A 23005-nucleotide genomic window follows, 5' to 3' on the forward strand; every position below is an offset into this window, starting at 1 on the left:
ATGAGGTTAGTAGGTAGGAGATGGGGGTGGGACTTGAGGTGGGAGGAGGGGATAGGTGGGAGGAAGGACAGGTTAGGGAGGCAGAGCGAGCTGGGCTGGTTTTGGGATGTGGTAGGGGGAGGGGAGATTTTGAAGCTTGTGAAGTCCACATTGATAGGCCCAAAACGTCAGCCTTCCTGCTCCTCTGCTGCCTGGCCTGCTGTGTTCATCCAGCTCTACACCTTGTTGTCTCTTTACTGCTTGTTGTGTTTTCCTCGGACTTTCATTCTTTTTGTAATTATCCAAATGGTGGCTGTCTGCTCCTTCTGGGGATTTCCCACCTTTTTCTAGTAAGTGGGAAAAAGTTGTGGTGAGACAACGCTGTATGACCCTTGAAGGTTACTGATACTCGCATGAGCGCTCTCTCTTGCTTGCTGTCTCATTCATTCTCTTATTTTTTTCCATAATTCCACCACAGTAGAGATGAAGATGAGCAGTCACTGAATTGCAACTCTCTTGAGTAAGTGATTCGAGCAAGGTAAAGGCATGAGATTTAACACTGCACTGACCTCGACTTAACCACAACCGTGGTGTGTATCAGCATTGCAGTTATTTCACATCACAATTGGAAAGGCAAATTCTTATTCTAATCTGAGAAATGTGGATCTGTTTTCCTGCAGAGTTGGTTAGCTTACACTTCTGCAACAAATGGAGTAGGTGTCTGAGGGCATGAGCACTGTTTATTTTTGTTTTCATGCCAGTGGTAAGCTGCTGTCTTGGTGCATCCAGGAGCTGATTAGTTAAGTGCTTTAATTGCCTATTAACATGAGATGTAATAGCTGTACTGAAGTTCATCCCTGAGTTGTTGAGAGGAGCGGCAGGGGTCATTGCCATGGTGAAGACCACCAGACAGGGCTTTGGCAAACAAGGAAACTCCTGTTTCTTTTTTCCTCTTGAGAGCAATTCTTTGCCTGGTTGTACTTTAATCCTGCACTTAAACTTTCTTATCACGCACAGTGTTGGTTGCTTTCAAAGTGAATACATTAACTAACTGTTTAATCTGTCGTGTGATCCAGTATTAAAACTGGGGATGTCAGTATATGTTATGCCTCCTTATTTTCCTCAAAGCTGAGTCAATTTCTCGTACACCGTTTTTCAAACGTAAGTGTGTTACTGACTCCTGGGTGAAGGCGATTCTTTTATTATAATACTGGATATCCACCTGCTTTGGTGTATAAGGTGGGAAAATGTAAAATTGACCAAGGCAGGAATAACAAAAGTGATCTCTTTCTACCTCCCCACCCCCAATGGGTGAGTGACTGCAGATCTGGGTGTCTGAAGGAGAGGAAGTGTGTGAAAGGCTCTGGGGGATAGGTGGAAATTTGGGGTTATCAGATCAGCTATGATCTTGAAGCTGGCACTGCCATGCATTGAGTAGCTATATGACCTACATCTGCTAATTTGTATGATCTGTCATGGTTAGTTATGCTGTTTCCTCGTTTTAATGGACCAATCCTGAATTGTGCATAGTTTTTGTTTTGCTCATTTGTGGGAGATTATCCTAAATATGTGAATAAATGTCATCCCCTTTTTTTAGGTTAGTTGGAATTGGGGATGAGGTCTGGGAACTATAGTATTGTTGTTCAGATCTCAGCATTACTTTGAAGACAGCAAAACGTTATCCATGTATCACTATCCAGTATAAAAGGTCTTCACTGCAGTCAATTGACTCAAAATAATCTTTCCTAGAAATAATAACAGTCTGGGTTCTATATTGGCATGCATGTCATGTTAGAGTGCATCTATTTCATAAACTTCGAAATACCTGTCTCCGTAAAACCTACAATCTTTATTCAGTCATAGCTGTGAATGTCTCTAGGCGGCTATTTATATTGTATTCTATACAATTTATTGCCCATTCTGAATTGCCCAGCAAACTGTTGAGTTAACCACATCGCTGTAGGTCTGGAGTCACAGGCTAGACCAAGTAAGGCAATTGGTGAGGAAGTTCTGAGGAAAGGTCACTGACCCTGAGATGTTAACTCTCTCTGATTTCTCTTCACAGATGCAACTAGGCCTGCTAATTTTTTTTTTCCAGCAATTTGTTTTTGTTGAAGATAATTGGTGAACAAGGTGGGATTTTGAGAATTGGCAATGGTTGCACGGTTGCCCTTGAAAGCTCACTTTTATTATGGGTTTTTGTTATTGAATTTGGATTTCACCATCTGTCTGCGTGGGACACAAACCCATGTCTTTGTGTTCTGGGTTGCTAGTCCAAAATGCCAATACATATGTCATCTAACATCTAGAAAACCACATTGAATCAGGGAGGGATATTTATGCTCTTGGTATGTATAGATTTTGTTACAAGGTCCTGCATTTAGACCATCTCAAAACCTTACTTCATCCTGAAGTGATGGGTGGGATTAGTGTTTGCAGGTTTAATAGCTAGAGTTGCCAATTTATTTTGGCATTTAAGTCCTGCAAGGGTACAACTTTTGAATTTTATTTTTGTAGCTGTCAACATATCAAATCTCTAGTCCATTTCCTGTCAACTTTTTAAATCTGGTTCCTATGTCCAAATTTGTAATGGAATCACCCTGTGTATATGTCACAATAAAATCACTGTTTCTCTTCTGCCAGTAGTAATTCATAATGAAAATTTCAACATAAAGACCAAATGTATGACTTCAAAATAGACTAAATTACATTTTCACTTTTATTACTCCTAAAATTTTAGACCATCCAGTTCCTTGAGCGTGTTTACCATTCAGTTTGATCATAATAGAGCTGTATTTTACTCCATTTCCCTTGATATCTTTTACATGACAAATATGTCTGTTGAAAATTCCAATTGTCTGATTTATCCAATTGGAACTCTTCATCCAAAACACATTTCCCCCATGGTCCTTCTGGAGGAAATATGTTCTGAATGGTCCAACGTTGAATTTTGTACGCTTCTAGATCCTCCTCCCAGAGGAAACAGTCTCTTTATCTACTCAAATTGAGCTGTTCCGAATGATAAAGATAAGCAGTTCACCCTTGCCTATCTTTAACTCTGCTTCATCTTGAGATAGCAGCACCCTGACTGAAACTGTGCAACGCTACGAAAGATCAAACTGGTATTGACGGTGTTTTCTGTGTTAATAGTGCAGTTATCCTTTTTGGATAGCTGATGCTATGAGTCATCTGAAAAAATGTGATCCCATTGTATGTCAATATTTGTAGTTGCCTGCAAAGTATAAAAAGCATTTAGAAAGCTCTTTTTGGTAATATCATATACCTTCTTTTCTAAGTAATTACCTTGAAGTGAGGAAGAAAAGTTTTTGATCTTTAATCATTAATTGTACATGCTATAAAAGATAAAGTTAAAGCAATATCTAACCAGCTTTTAACTAAATGGTATTTCATGAGTCTGAACAGTAAGCAGAGGCTCACTGTTTTTAATACTGGTCTTCAGAAGAAACCAATGACTTGGCTAAAAAATATTTCTTCCTTAGACTTCTGTGAGCATGTAGGCAGTAAATGAAAAATGTTGAACCTCTAAAAAGAATTTGTATGATTCTATTTTTACTCTACTTACAGTAGCTGAAAAATAAATAAGATGAGAATCTTTATAGGTACTTTTATTCAGCGTCCTTACTAATTTAAGCTCAGCTTTTGAGACATTGAAGGTATAGAGATGTACCAGAATGTAGTAAGAATGACTGGCATTAGTTATGTGAGGCGACTGGAAATTGTAATGGAGCTAGACCATTCAGCCTATCAAAATACGTTTAATCATTCAGTTAGATCATGGTTGATTTACACCACATGACCACATACATCTGTCTTGGTTCCATAAGCCTGGAGGCATCGCAATCAACTCAGTTAAAATTTTCATTGGCCCAGGATCAAGTGTTCTGTGACATTACCTTTAGTGACCTTCTTCTAACTTTATGGTCAAATCCCCTTGTTCTAGTCTCCACCAGAACAAATTGTATTTACCTCCTGGACAAAGAGAAACCATTTAATTGGTTTGAAAATCTCTGTTAGACTGACCCTTTAACTGTCTATGCTCAGAATAAAAATCTATACAATTTGCCTTCATAATCTAACTTTTTGGGACCCAGAATATTTGTGAATGTCCACAGCACTTATTTCCTCACCGGATTGATAGTTATTTCTAATTCCATGGGCTGTCTTTCAGTGTTACTTTTAGATTCTGCAGAATATTTTTGAATGCCTTCAAGTTCAATTTGATAAAATCCACCACTGATTATGATCCCAGCTAATGTCCTTAAGGGACAAGTTCGATCCCAGATTGAAAACTGTCATGATGGGTCATATTTTCTTTTAGTTTTGACTTTAATGAGTTTGTCTCTCAGTGGGACATAAGCACCCAATGTTGCGGATTTATTCTTAAAGTTTTATGAAGCAAAAGAAATCAAGATGAATAGGCTAAATTATTTGCATATAAGATTTCTTAAAAAATATATTTTTGAAGCATGTGGTAGAAACACAATCCCATTAATGCCAAAAAGACCTGTTTTATAATGCACAAAAGCACCCCTTGAGCAGTACTCAAGAAATCTCAACACCTCGATTTTAGGCTTAAACCTAACTCTAGTTTCCGTCTAGACAATCTAGCTTTTTTCCTGGTGCTCTCGTACATCTGAGTTTAAATGTTCTCTGTTTCAAATAACCTCTTCAGAGCTTTATCCGAACACCACCAATTTGGGATTATTACTAAACTCCTTACTCTGAGACAGTCTAGTTTTACTGTCTTCTTAGGAGCACTACTTTATATATACATCTTCTTCAAGAACAACTACAAAATTCCCCAAAACTGCAGATGGAAGGGAAAAGTTTCCCAAGTTATAGGTATTTCTCTTGGGCTTAGTTTGTAGAATTGTCTAAAAATCTTTTGATGTACTGTTGTTTTCATTGCTCAGTTGTAAGCCCTCCTAAAGTAATAAACTTTTAGAATTAATGAATTTTATTCCAAGATATGTTTTTTTCACTATCACCATGGCCTGCACACATACCTACAAGTTAATCATTTCAGTCATCAATCACACATAATCATTTGTCACTCATTCAAAAATTGAAGCTTGAGTGATTAAAAATTTCCAAACCAATCTGTTACAGACTGCTTTATACTTAGATTCTTAGACCTATTTTAATAACCTAGTCAAAGATATTATAACACACCATCTTCTGGGGCAAGTGGGATTGAATTGGGCTTCCTAGCTCAGAGGTAGAAACATTACCACTGCATAACAAATGCCTTAGAACTCTTCAAGTCAACCAGTTGAGACCTGTCATGACACTCTGACCTTCTGGAGCAGGTGGGATTTTAATCAATGTCTTGTTCCTCAGGCGTAGAGACACTACATTACCAGTGTGCCATTAGAAACTTTGTTGCCACCTTGGAGCTGTTTTTAATCCCTGCTTTGGGTAAGGTATGACCTACATCTTGATAAGGGGTTCTTGGACTAGATAGTTACCAGAGATATTATAATCAACCTGTTCAGAGATGTTATTACTGTTTGAGTAGGTGTGTCTCGAACCCAGGCCTCCTGGATCAGAGGTAGGGGTGCTACCATTGCACCACAAAAACACTGGTTACCTTCTTAGAAGTTAACTTTGAATATAACTGCATCTCCATGCAAGTTGTGGTTTTTTTTTTTTTTTTTTTGTTTAAGTTTGCCTCATTTCCTTTACCTTCCCTGCAGCAGAATTTGAGACTGAACCTAACAGTTCTCCTCTTTATCTCCTGGGCTTTTGGAAAAAAAAAATGGAGTGTTCAATTTTGCATGAAACCATTCCTGAGTCAAGAGTTTTCCAGAGCATCATGACTAGTTCAGTAGATTAGTATAGTCTCTTAAGCAGCGTAGACACAACGGGCAAAATGGCAGCAGACTGGGAGTGAAGGCTCATCTCCATTATCCAGGTCTTGCTATCAATTGCTTGTTTATATTTTAGGCTGTCTTTACCTCATGCTCACTAGCTATGGTTTCATGCCAACTCCTAGCACTTCTAAATGTATTTACTCATATACACTCCATACAGAGCCAATGAACGCTATAATAATAAAGTGTGAGTCAGGTAAAATATCCATTCATAATTCTTTCTACGATTGTTAATTGCATGATAATCAGGTTTCTATCTCCCATGAGAGGCTTAATTTTGACACGTGCAGAGAAGATTGACAAACTTTTTTTTGTGAACTATTTTATCAATGGTTCAATATTCATTTGCATAAGAACGTGAGTCAAGTGAATATAGCTTCTGTTCTAGATACTTTAAATACTTGGTTTGTTGATGTGTTTTATAAAGGTAATGGTTTTTTTGTATTTAAAAATTGAATGCATACTTCAGCAGGTCAACACATGGTCTTTTTACTTCAAAGTTTATTGAATCTATATAGGAATTTACAATGGACATGGAAGTGCCATGCATCAAGTGAGGAGGTGGGGGTTTTGAGATTCCTGCATGTATGAGGGCTCATTCGTGTTAGGGGGTCATAACTGCTACTTGTCCTCTGACCCCATGTCAATTTAAGAGTTGGTAGAGAAGGGACATGTGTATGACTTTGACCTTGCCAATAGGATTCGTAAATACAGACAATGGCTCAAGATTTCCGAGGTGTGTGAAACAGTGGAGAAACTGAGTTGATTCCATTAACGTTGTGTATGGTTAGGAGATGGTTCTCTCTTCTTTTTTTAATTGTCCCCAAGTCTTTCAGAAATTAATCTGGTCCAGTGCATCAGACAAAAGATGCAAGAATCAAACAAATCCCTGGCCTGATATGACTGAGTTATGAAGATAAACACTGAGTGATAAAGCAGATGTGATCCATGTGTTTAAGGTGATTGAAAGAATAACACCCTACATGTTTTGGTGCTTTGAAGAACTAGTACATCCATGCCAGTTGTGGGGGCTGGTGGCAAGGTAGAATTTGTAGATGTTTGTGACAGTGAACATTGTGGAGCATGCGATCTTGCAAGGATGTGATGAATTTTTCATGATCATGCCAAGACCTGTTGGGTTTGCCTGTTCCTAATTTTTTGAAAGGAACAAGAGGAATTTTCAACAGCAGAACATGCCTTTAATTGATGACTGTTCTTTGAGTTTGTGTATGGAAAGAAATGAGGTGATTGGTGCACTGGCATGAAATTTGTCTATGGTTAGGAGCTGACAAATACAGGTATGATTTTAGTTTCTTGCTTCTGTTGGAATGTTTGGACATGCCTGGTGTTAATACACTACTTCAAGACAATTAAAGCCTCTTCTTCATATAAAGAAGTTGCCATAGTGCAAAAAAATTTGCTTATTAATAGTGTAAATATTCTTGCCTCCCTCTCGTAATGATGCACGGTATATAATACAGCCCAGTGTAAGTAACTTGAAGCATGACAGAACATGATTAGTGGCTTAATTATAGGCTTTGTACTAGTGTCTGTGTGCTACTATTGTTCCTTCTCAAGAACAGAATTGAGAATTGGGTAGCTAGGAGTATGGCAAGGCAGGAACCTAATCAAAAGGTTCAGAGATAAGCTGATAACACTAGGTATTTTGCATGCCCTTTTTAATTCTGAGGGATAGATGTAGCTTTTCATCAAATAACTGTCTAGCTCCTAGCAACTTACTAATCCATTCATCCGTCTATGAAACATTTGCCAATTTCTTGCTATATATCCTTGATTCATGATTACTTATGGTCTAATAATCATTCTTAAATTTATCAACTTGTCATGAAATATGATTTCTTTCTGCATGTGGTTCACCTTGTCAAGTAAATGACCAACATTGGAGTTTTCAAAATAATTGATTTTCATATCAATGTGAGCACTCTCTCTAATTTAGTTTGCAAATGGAAGCTGCAATTTCACACACCATCCTCACCTGAAATATTGCAGCTGTGCAGGTCACCTGCTCTCTCGCTTGTATCCAATGCAAACAGCCATATTAGCACGTTATACAGCTCTGGGAGACTGGGGATGTTGTGCTGCTGTGTTGGCCTTGTATCTACCTATCTCCTAATGTGCCCGGTCACTTGCCACACAAACCTGCTGGATCAGTGGCTGTAAGCCAGACTGAGGGATGCATGTACAAGTAAAAGTGGTCAAATATTTTGCACAAAACTCCTCAAGTGTTGGCATGCAAGAATGCCAGACTGAGGACAATGACTGGAATATGATCTAGCAGAAGTAAACAGGTGTGTTTCTTGAATTCATTCTTTTGAATGACTGGGATTGTATTGAGAAATTTTGCATGCAGCTGATTTGGTATTGGACTCAAAATGAGTTGTTTGTAGAAAGACTTCATAGACTGAATTAGTTTTCCTCATCCTGTCCTCTAGAGTTGTATCAGACTGAGAACCTACTACCTAACAATGGGTCTAGATAACAAATATCTGCTGAGCTGCATTTCTTTATGAAATAAAATGCTGTGTTTTTAGTTTTTGTGACGTGACATTATTTGCTGCAGCCTAAGTACTTTCCACTTTTGTTTTTTCAGCAGAGGAAAGAAGCACAGCATGATCCTGCGTACACAACTCTCAGTCCGGGTCCATGCTTGTATTGGTAAGTCAAATCCTTACCTAGTAATGAGAAGGTGAGTGGGCTTCAGGCTAGAACATGAACAAAATGGCCATGAACTGAAGAACAGTGAAAGTGAAACTCAGTGTTTGACTGATTATGTCTGGGATATCTAGGCTTTGCATTAATTGGATGTATACATGTTAAAGGCACATTTTAAGAGCACAGTTCAAACTGAGTGTTAAACTATCCCTTGTCCTGACTATAAATGTGCATTGGATTTCATTCGATTAAAATCTGTTATGATATAGAGTTCCAAAATAGACCGTGGCAACATATCTTGCAAGGGCTATGGCCCATCACTCTATTTTAGTTTTAAGAAAAGCCTTCATTTTACAACTTTTAAAAAGTGATGCTGTTGTACCTAATGCTCCAAGTGAAAAATAGACCTTGTGACCACAACTTCAGTTTATTCTGCTGTACATGGAGCTGTTGAATTATTGCAGCTTGCTGCATTCACAGCTTTTGTGCACAGAAGTTAACACCAATGTGTGACTAGCTGGAGGCTTACAGCCAACAAGGCAGACAGTGCCCATTGTACTACTGTTGACTTTGGCCCTCCTAGAACAGAGCTCATTGTTTCAAGTGAGGGTAAGATTGTTTCTATGTCAGAGCCAATGGCTTGTAGAGTTATCCCAGCATCATGTTGGCATTGCTGTGTTTGTGCTTCCATATAAAAGTGCAGCCTCTTAAATGGACAGCTTAGATAACCAAATCGTGAATGTTGATGCTTCTCTGAATACTCTGAAAAGGACACAGAGGAGAACGTGCAACTGATATTTGTCATGAGCTTAGGGAATGAACAGTCCCTATATCCTGAATGGAAGATGGTCAAGTGCAGAATCCCTTAAGGTGAATATAAATTGCCAAGTTGGAAGGTCAGCAGAATGTTATTTTCACATTATGGAAATAAATTTTAGAGGTACTAAAATGAATTGAAGTTTTTTTTAATTAAAAGAAACTTCATGCATTAGGATTGTCAAATTTTAGTTTGATTTAGTCTAGGCCAAGTGTGTACAGGATGTGGATCCAAGAGGTCCAGTAGTCTGAGAGAGCTAATTGGGACTTGGGTCTGAAGGCTCCCTAGCCCAAGCACAAGGTTTTTTGGCCCTGGCCCTGCCCCTGTCCCTGACTGCAGCAATTTTGTGGGGGGGAGAAATGTTTATAATGTACACCTTGGTCAATGATAGCCATCTTTACATACTTCCACAGCTCCTGTATGGGACAATTAAGCAATGTCTTGGATAGTTACTGGAAATTATTGCTCGGTGGCACTACAAACAAAATTAGTCAAGATATGTTCCCTGCAATGTATAGAGGAAAGAACAGTAATGTATTCACAGGTGGATAGAAATCTGACCATTCTGGATATTCTGAAAATTCCTGTAGGTCATGGTAAAGGTCTGAAGTCCCAGTTCGTTACAAGGGTGAAAATGTGGGTAGAATAGTTTCTGGCTCACTGCTAAATTCTCAGACATAAGTGAGCAACAGTTCAGAATCATGATTGTTCTGGTGCAAAAAGAGGCTGTTCAGCCCATTGTGTCTGCATGACTCTTCTGCCTTTTTCCTATCCATTTTATGTTCATAATCATCTAATGCCCTCTTGAATGAACCCATCTCTCAAATTTGTAGACTGTGCATTCCAAGCCCTAATTAAATGTGTGAAAGTTGTTCTTTCTTGCATCTCATGGCCTTTGCAAATTACTTTAAATATATGGCTTCTCATTTTGAAGCCTTCCACAAATGGGAATCATTTCTCCCTAACTACTTTTGTCCAGACCCTCCACAATTTTGAAAACTTCTATCAATTCTCCTCTGTCTTCCCCTTCAAGGAAAACAGTCCCGATTTCTCCAATCAATCTTGGTAACTGAAGTTTCTCATCCCTGGAACTATTTTCTCTAACCACCTTTTTTAAACACTTTTTTTTTCTCATGCATTTATGTCCATCCTGAAGTGTGTTGAACAAAACTGAATTCCACCAAGTGTCTTGTACGAGTTCAGCACAAACTCCATGGCCTTGTACTCAATGTCCCTATGAATAAAGCCTAGAATATTGCATGTTTTATTAACTACTTTCTGTTTCGTTATCCTGCACCTTTTTCAGTGACTTGCACCTCTTGTCTACAGTCTCAAATCTTTCTCCACTCAGTGCATTTTATTTAAACATAACTTTTCCTTTTTAAAAAAAGGAATGGCAGAGCTTTGGATATGAATTTATATTAGTGACCTTTTTTTGTCTGGAAGTTTACATCTGATTTGAAGTCTTGTAACTCAAGATCTGCATTAACTCCAGAGGCAAGCTTCATTATGTTTTATGTTTTATGATTTATAACCAAGTTGAGAACTTTCAAATCCAATATATAAATCACATCTGCATGCAAGCTTCTAGGATTTGCAAACATGATGGCATGAATTATGCAAATAAAGTGTTTCATTTTGTGGGGCTGAACATTTCTATTCTGCCATTGGTTAGATTTTATGCACTTGCTGTGAACCAGAACATTTCTTTTGTATATTTGTGACATGATTTAGGGATTCCTAGATTGCATTGCACACCAATGACAGCCACCCTCTTGTGAGTAAATCACACAGGACTATTGCAGATGAGATAATCGAATCCAAGCTGAAGCAAAATTACTGCAAGGTTTTTAGTTGGTTGAACAAAAGGTGAAATAAGTAGTAATCTGAGTTTTAAATGAATTGCCTTTTCAGGGTCATGTTTAATAAAATGGTGTTTTGTTTCAATGGGCTTGATATCTACTTGCTCAATTTCATAAGCTTCAAGCCTGATTTGACATGTGCATATATGCCACCTGGTAACATGCTCCTTTTTCTCTCTGAATGATGATGACAATGCTCAAACTACAAAAATCTCCTGGCGAGTGTATAGAAGCCTGGTCTTTGAATATTTACAATGTTCTTCATTGATTAGTTCAGGCTTGATTTGTATCAATGAGTGTCTCATGTCCTTTGTTAGTTAAAAGGCAGTTAGCTTAGGGAGGTCACATCTTCTGAACTATTCTTTGGACTAACCATGAGGCCAGCTTGAAACTAGTGAGTAAAATATTGGGTGAATTTTCATCTACAAATAATCCCAATTTTTCTTAAGAACAAGGATGATAAATGAAAGGCTTTTCATTATTTACCTCTTCCCTCCCTATCTTTTCACGTTACTTGTGTTTTCAACTCCCTACTCAATTATTCAAGGTGAAGTTGTCCCAAATCTCTGTTCAATCTTATTAACATAAGCTCTAATATAAAATCTCTCTTGTGCACTAATGTGATTGTGCGGTCAATTTGACTGTGTAATCCATTATTAGAATTGCCATCTAGTCGATCAGACTCCATATAAAGTTATGCTTCAGTTCTTTAATAAGAAACCAAAAGAGTGAATCTTCAAAGGCTTCTATAGCAACAGGGCGTTGCCAATGGCTTGCCCCAGATTCTGAGATCGATGCGATCTGCTTCCTGTTGTCAACCAAGATCACTGACCAACTGCAAGATGTGCTCGAGTCTAGAAATAACTCCCTCATGCACAGCAGTGTCTCTGGTCCCGTCAGAACACCTTTTTTATTTAATAACGATACAGCTTGAATAAATGCACTGAAAAAGAATGTGTAGTTTTCCACTGTTACAGGCATTGATGTGTCACTGACTAAACATGGGAATTACCAGTATTAGCTTTAGTTGCAGTTTAGTTTTGCTTGTTTGTCCAGGCTGCAACTTAATGAATCCTCTGTCAGTCAGATCCATATTCTTTTGATTTTTTTTGATCAGAGATCTTTGTGTTTGCCCTGAGGAATTTGCACAAATTGAAAGTATATTTTTAACTGATTTTAATGAAGTATAATATATTAAAGGTGACTGAGTTCCTACTTTGCCTGCAGCTGCGTAGGGAAGAATCTAGGAACTGATTCTATTGCAAGAAAGGGGGAAAATTATAACATAATAGCATAATCATCTTGTAAAATGAGCAATGCTTAGGATATTATAGACTTTTAATCTTCAGAATTTCTATTGATTAAAATGCACTTTAAATTAATAACACTTTAATGACTGGTGTCCCCCATCTCATTGAATTTTGTTGAGTGCATAGAAGGAGCTGGCCCATTTTATAAAAACTTGATATTTTGAAGTAAGCATCAAGCAGACGTTTACTCTGACCTTGGTATCTTGCCAAAGTGAAGTGGGAAAGTTTAATGCTGACCATATTTAGTTTTCAAATCCGTTTAGGACTCTAGGCCACTAAGATCTAAATGAAATCTGTTTAAAAGAAGTGTTCAGGATTGGTATCTGGAAACGTCTTGACAAAATGATTGCAGAATGCTTTACCAAATACAGTTGGGGAAATTGGGAATTATGTAATACCAAACATTTTGGGCTTCAGTGGAAGAATGAGCTAGATGTAAATATGAAATTTAGTAAAGTGGGGAGGATATTCAAAAAATCGTAGAATAATTTATTGGTAGGGAAATGAAGTTGAAGCCACAATCTGATTTTATTGAATGGTGAAGCAAGTTCCAAGTGGCTGGTCTATTATTAACACAAGCATTATTGGTATTACTTCTGTGTACTCTTACACTATTTTACTACTTAGTTTTAGTATGGAGACTGGGAGCTTTTGAATTCAGCAGATTTACAGGGCAAGGCACTCCTCCAAAGCTGCATTTTTCTTTTTGTTATACACCCCAGCCCAGATTTGGTGCACGCTGTAGCGTTTTTGTAATTTTGTTGGCTAATGTAGTTTTAGTCTGATTTTATTGCAGTTGCAAATCCCACCACAACTTGGAGGGGGTGGGGTGGGGTGGTTAGTGCTGCTGCCTGTCAGCACCAAGGGACCTGGGTTTGATTCCACCCTTGGGCGACTGTCTGTCTGTGTGGTGTTTAAACATTTCTCCGTGTGTCTGTGGGTTTTCTCCCACAGTCCAAAGATGTACAAGTTTGGTGGATTGGCCAAGAAAATTTCACCATAGTATCCAGGGATGTGAGGACTAGGTGGGTTAGCCGTAGGAAATGCAGGATTAGCGGGATAGAATGGGGGTTGAGTTTTGCAGGACTTGATGGGCTGAATGGCCTGCTTCTAAACAGTTGGGATCCTTTACAAAATTCTAGGATATTTCATTGGACACTTATTTTTTGAACTTGCTTAGTCTTTAACAAGGATACTGACTTGCTTTATAAAAGGACAATGCCTGCTGTTTCAAAATTATGTTAGCGTACATTGATTTTATTTTATTCCCCTGTGGCAAATTGAAATGGAATGCATCTAGTTTCCCTTGAGCACCAAGAAATTTAATGATAAATCGTGGTATTTCTCCTATTCTCATGTGCCAAAAGCTCCAGTTTTGTCACAATTGCCGGTGAACCTGGGCAGAAAACGACATAAGACAATGGTGCAGAGCTGGATGAACACAGCAGGCCAAGCAGCATCAGAGGAGCAGGAAGGCTGATGTTTCGGGGGTCTACGCCCGAAACGTCAGCCTTCCTGCACCTCTGATGCTGCTTGCCCTGCTGTGTTCATCCAGCTCTGTACCTTGTTGTCTCAGATTCTCCAGCATCTGCAGTTCCTACTATCTCATAAGACAATGGTGCCTGATTATTTTGCTGGCACAACGTGTGCCCGTTAAAGTCCAGCACCCATTTGTGATGAGCACTACCTCCTAGGTGTAATGATTCGAAGAAGTTTCATGCAACCTCAATGGTGACCTTTTTTTTCTTTTGTGAACAATTTCTACCTTTTTTTTTAGAAATGTGGCATCAGTCTCAATATCAAGTCCATACATCTTTCTGCTCATTTTAAGTATCTAGAGGTAATGTAACCAAATGTCTCTGCATCGTAATTCTGTCATTGATGGTGTGCTGTGCTGGAAGTCGTGAATCAGGTTGCTAGCAGTATTTTATACATTACACATCAGAAATAATGAATTTTGAACAGAAAATCACTCTTGCACTCAAGTAGGAACATGTGGATGCTGTTAGCAGTTCAGTCTGACAGGAATCTAGCTTTAATTTTTTTCTTAAGTACCTGGAGGATTTGTGAGGAGGTCTGCTGCTGCATTTAAGCCTGTGCTGGAAAAGGAAAGGAGGGGAGTTGGGGGTTACCTTTTGGATTATTGTGTTATTATTATTCGTTCAGATGTCTGGAAGAAATGATTGGTTAGGAAGATATTGTGTGATCAAAACCGTTCCTGTATTCACTTCACACAACATCAATATCCACTCTTTAAATGCAAGCTATTGTTCTCAACTGGCCTTTGCCTATTGGGCTTCTTCTTTTGAAGAGCCAGATGCAAACCTACACCTCTGGAAGAATTAGGTACTGGGGATCAAGAAGGTGACTGTTCAACATGTGGTAAATGACTTAACACAAGTGGCAGAGGTTGGACCACTGGGGAGGGATAATCATAACCAGGGTTGGCCTACTTCAGACTGTAGACAGCTTTTTTGCTCAGTACAGCCTGCAGTGAAACATTGCTGTCTGAATCTCAGGTTGGTTGCTTGTGTTGCAGCTAATGGCGCCTATACACAGTTCAACTCTCCTCAAAACTACACCTTGCGATCGTGTAATAGATTTTGTCTGTGAAATGACTAGGTTGCTTATGTTGTGTCTCTGTTTGTTTATTGATATGTCTTTGCAGCTTCTTGCCTCTAACCTTGCAACATTTTTCTGAGATCAAAAAATCTAATGTAGCCCCTTTTTTAAATTCGGCCAGCAAGTTGGAAATTCAATGTTTGTTTTTTCGGTAACAATAATCTATTCGTAGCTTTGTCATAACATTGGATTATTGGCACTGGACAAATTTGATTACTAGAGGAACAATAGAAAGTAATGGTTTGAAAATTGGGGTCTGAGATGTCGGAGCAAGTCTGACCCTCACCTGAGTTCCCAAACTAAACTCCTGGGGATGAGCTATGTGCTGGGCATGTGTAAATCTAATCATTGTAGTCTAATGTTGCAGTAACGGCTGATGTTTCATTTTAAAGGCTCCCAGAAGAATCTTGCCAAGTCTACTAATCACTTCTGAATTATCAGGACTCCAACCCCAATGTTCCTGCACATAAGGTCATCCTACCACTGTGGCAATAAATGTGACATCATCCCTCCACTCCCTGCATTTTATATTCATGCTTTCAAGTATTTGTAAATTCTCTGCTGTTGGGAGTACATGAATTTGACTGAACTCCTGGCACAGTTACTGAGTTTGCTGATTGATGCCGTCTTTAATAAACATAAAGTTCCATACAGAAACACTCACTACCCCAGAGAATGCTCAAATGTTAATTGGCTGTGTGGTTTCCAATTTTTTTTTATGGTTTTAGGAAAAAAGTCAACCTCGAATTCACTTAAATAAATCTCTTCTGAACATGTAACCAAATGGGCTAAAAATACATTATTTGTAAATTTGTTTTGAAATCAAAAATTACCAACCGTTCTTTATTCTCATGAATTTTTTGAGTTCAAATTGAAGAGCAAAATTCCTGTACCTTAATTGACATTTATCTATTGCCTAAAATAGCTCTGATTGCATGGCTTGCTCCAGTTTCCTTGAGCATTTTGGAAGGAAAATGTAAATAAATATTCATTCTGACAGTGAAGGGACTTAAGATTAACTGTCAACTGTTCTTAATGTACGGCTTACATACTGGTAAATGCAGTAAACAGCAGATGCTCAGACATGTGATTGAAAGATCTTCAGTACTGAGCTAAAAATAGCCTTCTGGAGCCTAGGCTTTGGAGAGGCTGAAGCCTTCTGCCCAAACCTTGTATTTTTCACAGAATTCATTAACCAATTATTCTGTGCAATTCAACTTTGTTATGAAACATTTATTTAGGAGATATGTACATGTCCCTAGCTAGGCCAGTATTTGATGCCGGTTCCTAACCACCCTTAAGTGGCAGGGAGCTGCATTCCTGAATAGTTGCTGTCTGTTTGGATTGGTATAAACGGAAGAGCTTCTAGAAGTTTGACCCAGAGACACTGAAGGAATGTCAATACATCACCAAGTCAGGATGGTGAAGGACTTGGAAGTCAACTTTGCAGATGGTGGTGTTCCTTTGTATCTGCTATCCTTTTCCTTCTGTATGGAAGGTGCTGTTAAGGAGCCTTGGTGAATTTCTGCACTGCATCTTGTAGATGGTGTCCGCTCAAGTCTACAGTATGTCAGTGGTGCAGCAACTAGATGTTTTGTGGATGGGATCTCAATTAAGCAAGCTGGACGTTGCTGGAGCTGCACTTATCTGGATTAGCAAGGAGTATTCCATCACAAACGTGTATTATGCCTTGTAGATGGCGGACAGGCCTTGGGGAGCCTGGAGGTGTGTCAGTCACTGCGAAGTTCTGAGCTTCAGACCTGCTCTTGTTGCAATACTCGTACGGCTAGTCCAGTTGAGTTTTTGGTCAGTGGTAACTTGCCAGGATGTTGATGGTGGACGATTCCATGGTGATAATGCCATTTGAATTTCAGTGATGATTAGATTCTCCCTTTTTGGAAATGGTCATTGCCTGGCACTTGTGGTGCGAATGTTTGTTGCCGTTGTCAGCTCAAACCTGTATTTTGTTTGGGTTTTGCTGTATCTGGACATGGACTGCTTCAGTATGAGCCATTGTAAATGGTGCTGAACATTGTAACCATCAGTTGCTGCCCCCACTTGTGGTGTTATGATGGAGCGGAGGTCATTGAAGCAGCTGAAGATGGTTGGGCTGAGGTCACAGCCTTGAAGAACTGCAGAATTGTCTTGGAGTTTACATGACTAACCTCTGACAACCACAGCCATCTTCACTTTGTGTCAGGTCTGACTCCAAGCAGGGAGCTTCCCATAATGCCCATGGATTCCATTTTTTTCTAGGATTCCTTGATGACACACTTTGGTCATATGTAGCCTTGATATTAAGGGCAGTCACAATCTTCTCTGCAATTCAGCTTTTTTTCCTTACTCCCTGTCCAAGTTTTAATGAAAGCTGTAATGAGGTCAGGAGTTGTGGCCCTGGCAGAATTTAAATTGAGCAACAGTGAGCAGGCTATTGCTAAGCAAGTGCTGCTGATAACACTGACTCCTTCCATCACTTTCCTGATCAAGAGTAGGCTGGAATGGCAGTTGGCCAAATTGGATTTTCCCTGCTTTTTTGTGTACAATATACTTGGACAATTTTTCCACATTAGCAGGTAGAGTCCAGTGTAGCTGTACTAGTAGTGCAAGTTCTGAGCACAAGCAGGAATATTGTCAGGGCCTGTAGCCTTTGCAGTATCCAGTGCCCAACCACTTCCTTGATGTCTTGTGGGCTGAATCAAATTGGCTGAAGACTGGCATCTGTGATGCCAAGAACTACTGGAGGTAGCAGAGATGGATTATTTACTTGGCACTTATGACTGAAGATAAATACTTCTTCAGCCTTGTCTTTTGCATTGATAAGCTGGACTCCCTATCCATTTAAGGATGGGTCTACTACCATTGATGACTGGATGTGGCAAAATTGCAGAGCTTAGATCTGATCCTTTAGCCAAATGTGGAATTGCTTGGTTCTTGCTTTCCGTTGCTTGGCATGCAATTAGTCTTGTTTTGTAGCTTCTTCAGGTTCAGGCCTCACTTTTAGCTATGCCCAGTGCTGCTCCTGGCATGGCCTCCTGCACTTTTCTCTACCAGGGTTGATGCCGTGGCTTGATGGTTGTCCTAGAGTGGGGGAAGCATCCTGGATCATAAGGTTGCAGATTGTCTTGGAGTAGAATTTGGCTATCATTACAACCCTGGGTTTCAATGTTTTACAAATAGAGACGACAAAGAACTGTATCTGTATACATGGATTCAGATGAAAGTTGGTATATCTGCTGTCTGGAATGATCTAGTAGCCAAAGTCTAGAACTACTGAGCTGTGGACTTTTACATTAATGGGAAAGTGTATTTAAAAGCATGACAAGTTAGGTGTTACCAGATGTGGATGGCATTTCACTAAACTTCTCCGTGCTGCATGCCTGTTGCAGAAGAAAAGCTGCTTTCAACATGTGGTTTATAATATTAGTGTTCTGTTTATTCTCCGAACCAGGATTCGTTTTAATAATATGTTTGCTTTTAATTCAAAATGTGGCCTATATTTCATAAACTTGTATCCATGAAATCTATCTCTCAAAATGACAATGTACCAGTAAACTAATCCAAGCAAAGCTTTTAAACCTTTCAGTATGAGGGTTGTTCAGATAACTTTTTTAAATTTCAATGACAATTTTCACAACTTCTCTGTTGGCAGGATAGTTCCCAAAAAAAAGGGTAATCATCTAAAACTTGGCTCAGACTTTTGCACACACTTCCTTTAAAAGTCATAAGGCTAGGAAGACAAATTTGCCTAAACTGAAGGGGTTGCATACTTTGTTCAATGTGCTTTAAATGTCACTTTTATACTATGGTTTTGGGATGACCACAGGATGGTTTAACTTTCTTAATATATTTGAAGTTAACAGCTGCTTGAGACTAAATTTGAATGCATTTTTAAAAATGCCTTTGTAGCTTTACATCTGGAGAGTTAACGTATTGGAATAGACAGTAAAATTACTTGTTTGAGTAAATCTGTTTGAAACCAGCTTCCAATGTAATGGCTGTAAGCTCACTGTGCTTCTCTCATTCTTTAGTTTCCCCCAAACCTGGTTATCCTAAAGAACAGTCTGACCCAACAGTCTTGTGTACTAAAAATGCAGGACAGTTGAGCCTTTAAGCAGATAGTGATTCTCAGTAAGATGACAGCCAGCTGTCATGGAAATTCTCCTGTGCTCTGGTGATTTAGACTGTAGTTGCATTCCCAGACCTGTACACCTGAGATTCTCCTCCCACTTAAACCTTGGACATATTATGGAACAGGCTGATCTGGAAGTTGAAACCTGAGCTATGAGCCATGTTAAGTCAATTCACTTTCATCTGTGAAAGGCTGATCAAAGAGTTTTGAAGCACACCTGTCCTTTGGAAGGGCTAATGTACAGGGTTGAAAACACAGACATATACACTGAAAGATGGTTGTGGAAAAGGGAGGGATCAGTTCAGCAAAACAAGATGAGTAGCTTTATTGTAGCTCCTGATATAGTGGTTTTTGCGTTTCCTATGATACTTAACTTAAATGCTGATTATTTCCATGTGAACCTTCTTGTTAATGGGTTCTATCCAGTAGTTGAGATAAAAACTGAAATGGTTACACAGTAACAAAGAAATAGCATGAAGGATGGGTGCTAGTTTATGGACTTGCAAACTGTAACATTTGTTTCTTCCCTTTAGTTGCTTTTTGCTAATTTAAAGCGAAATTATTACCCTGTTAAAATGCCAAAACACACAACCAGACTCCCCTTGTCTCCAAGACCAGCAGATGACTGTTTAATGTTTCTGACTTTTGGGCTGTTTTAATGAAGTAATTTGAGTTTATAACCCCATTAAAGCCACAGATGGGAATGCCATTTAAGTATTGAGTATTACTTATTTCTAGCTAATTTTTTGTGCCATTTGATCTTTTGTATCTTTTTAAAGTTGGAACCTTAATATACAAAATTCTGTTCCAGAGACTGAACTGATCTAAATAGATTGTCAGTGTTTATGCTCCACACAAACTACATTGATTCTGCCACCAAAATCATCAGTTCCTTTCTCCCTCACATGCTTGCTAGCTTCTGCTTACCACCCAAGAGCACAGTAGGCTATTTGGCTCCTCGAGCATGTTCGCTGTTCAATAAAACCATGGTTGAACTGATTTTTGTTGCCTTGACTCCTCTCCACTTCCTGCCTACCCTGTATATCCTAAGGTCTTGGCAAACAAGATGAAACACATTTGTCTTTTTACAAATTATTCAAGGACCCCGCCCCTGCACTTCCTCTGAGGAAGAGAATTCTATAGACATGTGATGGTTTTGCTTTTTAAGATCTTGGTCTTAAATGGGAGACCCGTTTGTATCGCCTGGTTCTAGCCTCTCCCTTAAGGGACAGCATCATGTCTGCATTCTTCATGCAGTGATTGTAACAGGGTGAGCCAAGTGGACCTCCATAGAAATGAGTTCCCTGATTGGGGCTGTTAATTTGGACCAATCGGGGAGCCCTGGCTGTCAGATATAAATGGGAGTGTCAGAAGTTCTGTTCAATCGGAGCTGGCTCTGAGGGAGCTGGGTCAGTGTCAAGGCCTCTCCATGTGTAAATAAATGGTGACCCAGGTAATGGGATACCAGCCTCTCTCCCCTTGCCCTGTTAAAGTCCCCTTGGAAAGGTTCACATGTTTTAGTGTACATCTTTGCCATTTTCCGCAACCACTCAGTTTGTGAAGGCAAGTTCCACAACCTGACCACTTATGTTTTTTTTAGGTGAAGGAATGTCTCTTGAATTCCCAATTAATTTCAACTCTGTTTGTTTGTTGGTCAGTCCTAGTTTTGGTCTGAATGAACACCTCTTTACCAAATCCAGCAGTGTGGGCTTATCATCCACGCTTAATGGGAAAGCATCAAACATGAGGAGAAGGCATATAATTATGCAAAGATGACTGGCAGGTCAGAATATAAAGAATGGCAGAGGAAAAAGTATAGCAAGAGTTTGACAGGTATTTTAAAAGGGCTGAGTGAGTAAAACCAACCTGAGAATGGGAGTCAAAAAGAAGTAATAAGGAAATGAAGGATAAAGTGAAAACACAAACTATCTTCTATAGAGGATACAAAAAAATATCTGTAGTAACTGAATCAGGAGGTGGAACAAGAGAGGAATTGGTTAAATTTTAAAAGTGAAAGAAGTGGAACCAATCAAACTGGAGCTGTGGGCTGATAAGTCATTTGGATCCAGATGGACTTCATCTTAGGGTTTTAAAAGACGTTTCTAATAAGGTAGTGAATGCATTGGTGTTTAATATTCCAAAATTCCATCGATTTTAGGAAATGTTCTGTTGACTGGAAAGTAACAAATGTTGCCCTGTTCTTCATAGACAGAAAACAAAGATCGGCTATTCGCCACTAACCTGGTGTCTGTCAGAGAATGTTTTGTTTGTTTTCTAATCAATTATAGCTTTTACTTAGAACAGTCAGCATAAAGTGCAATCATGTTTTAACCAATTTATTGGAGTGCCTTTTTGAAGCCGTGACATACGTTGTGGATAAAGAGGAGCCTATAGATATTACACTTGGAATTCCAGAAGCTAGTGATTATGATTGTGCTGTACCTGCATGGTAACATTTTGTAACTCCTGTACTAGAATGCCAAATCCCCCTGTGTCTCCAAATTCTGTAGTCATTTTTCATCCAAGTCATAATCTGCTTTGCCACCCTTCCTGACAAAGTGAGTAACTTTGTACTATATTCCATTGCTAATGTTTTTGCTGGCTCACTCCACCTAGCCTACCTGTCTGCAACTTCTAGATGTTCTTCATAATGTTTTCCTGTTTATCTTGGTGGTGTCAGCCAATTTTAGTTTCAGTTGCTTGGCTCCCTTCACTTAAGTCACTGCTGTGAATTGAGAAATGTGGAGTCCTGTAATCAAAAACCTAATGCATATTCTGTAGTCTGTAGCCCGTATTTTGGACTCTTGGTGGCTCCTACTGTGGAGAACATTTGTCTCTTCTGACATCTGTCTATCCTGTTGCCTACCATCATCTTCCTCCACTTGAACTGCATCATGTTCCTTGATGCCATGACTAAAGTGTCCTTGTCCTTGTTTTTATTTTAAAACTCATGTTGCAGGTATGATGTACAAGTTTGGATGAGGTCAAAAGTTTAGGTTCTTGCCAGTTTCTCCAGAGTTCCACATTTTTATCTACCTTGAAACACTGTGGTAGCAGTACTTGAATATTGTAACTAGTCAAGATCTATTACTTCCTGGTGATTAATTCACTTCGATTTGTGGTGGTTTGTCGGATGAGTAGCTGAGAGCAGAACTGTTGCTAATCTATCCACAAGAAATAATATTTTTTAATACTCATCTGGTTAAGGTAAATGTTTTGGCCAAAACACCAAGAATCTTTGGTCTGTGAATTGTGCAAATAATGCAGGTATCTTTTTTAAAATGTCTGCCTGAGCTTAATGCAGGCAGGAACTTCTTGGTTTTGCCCTTCTCCGAAGAGCAAACACAATTATACTCTGCCATTGACTGAGTTTGGAATTTACATGGTGTAACAGAGCATGAGAAGCATGTAATCGGAGAATACTTGGACACAAGTGCCGTTTGTCAAATCTTCAGGATTGAAAAGTGCGCATCATGGAGGAGATTTACAGTATTTACAGGATGTCAACTAGTAGTGAGGCAGAGAAATGTGCCTGGGAATGTTGCAAACAGAGATTAATGGATTAAATGACAGTTCGTGGCTTTGCACTTGATCGTTTGCTCATTCACTCGCATGCTATTGAGGTCATTCCCATCCTATTCATAGGTGTGAGTCTGTTTTGTGAATGCACATCAGTTTAGAGAAGGTTCAGTTTTTTTAAATGAGGTGTTTGTTCTTAA

General features: G+C 39.0%; 1 protein-coding gene across 5 annotated transcripts in view; it reads left to right on the forward strand.

Moving 5' to 3' along the window:
- Positions 1 to 23005, forward strand: part of fhod3b (formin homology 2 domain containing 3b) — a 607059-nt gene that overhangs the window by 84374 nt on the left and 499680 nt on the right. For all 5 annotated transcript variants that reach the window (XM_048611383.1, XM_048611368.1, XM_048611373.1 and 2 more), the window contains exon 4: positions 8485 to 8549. In XM_048611383.1, the coding sequence (XP_048467340.1) occupies positions 8485 to 8549 (65 nt within the window). The remainder of the gene's footprint in view (positions 1 to 8484; positions 8550 to 23005) is intronic.

The sequence above is a fragment of the Rhincodon typus genome, chromosome 2 (assembly GCF_021869965.1).
Source record: "Rhincodon typus isolate 14 chromosome 2, sRhiTyp1.1, whole genome shotgun sequence".
NCBI classification, from domain to species: Eukaryota; Metazoa; Chordata; class Chondrichthyes; order Orectolobiformes; family Rhincodontidae; genus Rhincodon; species Rhincodon typus.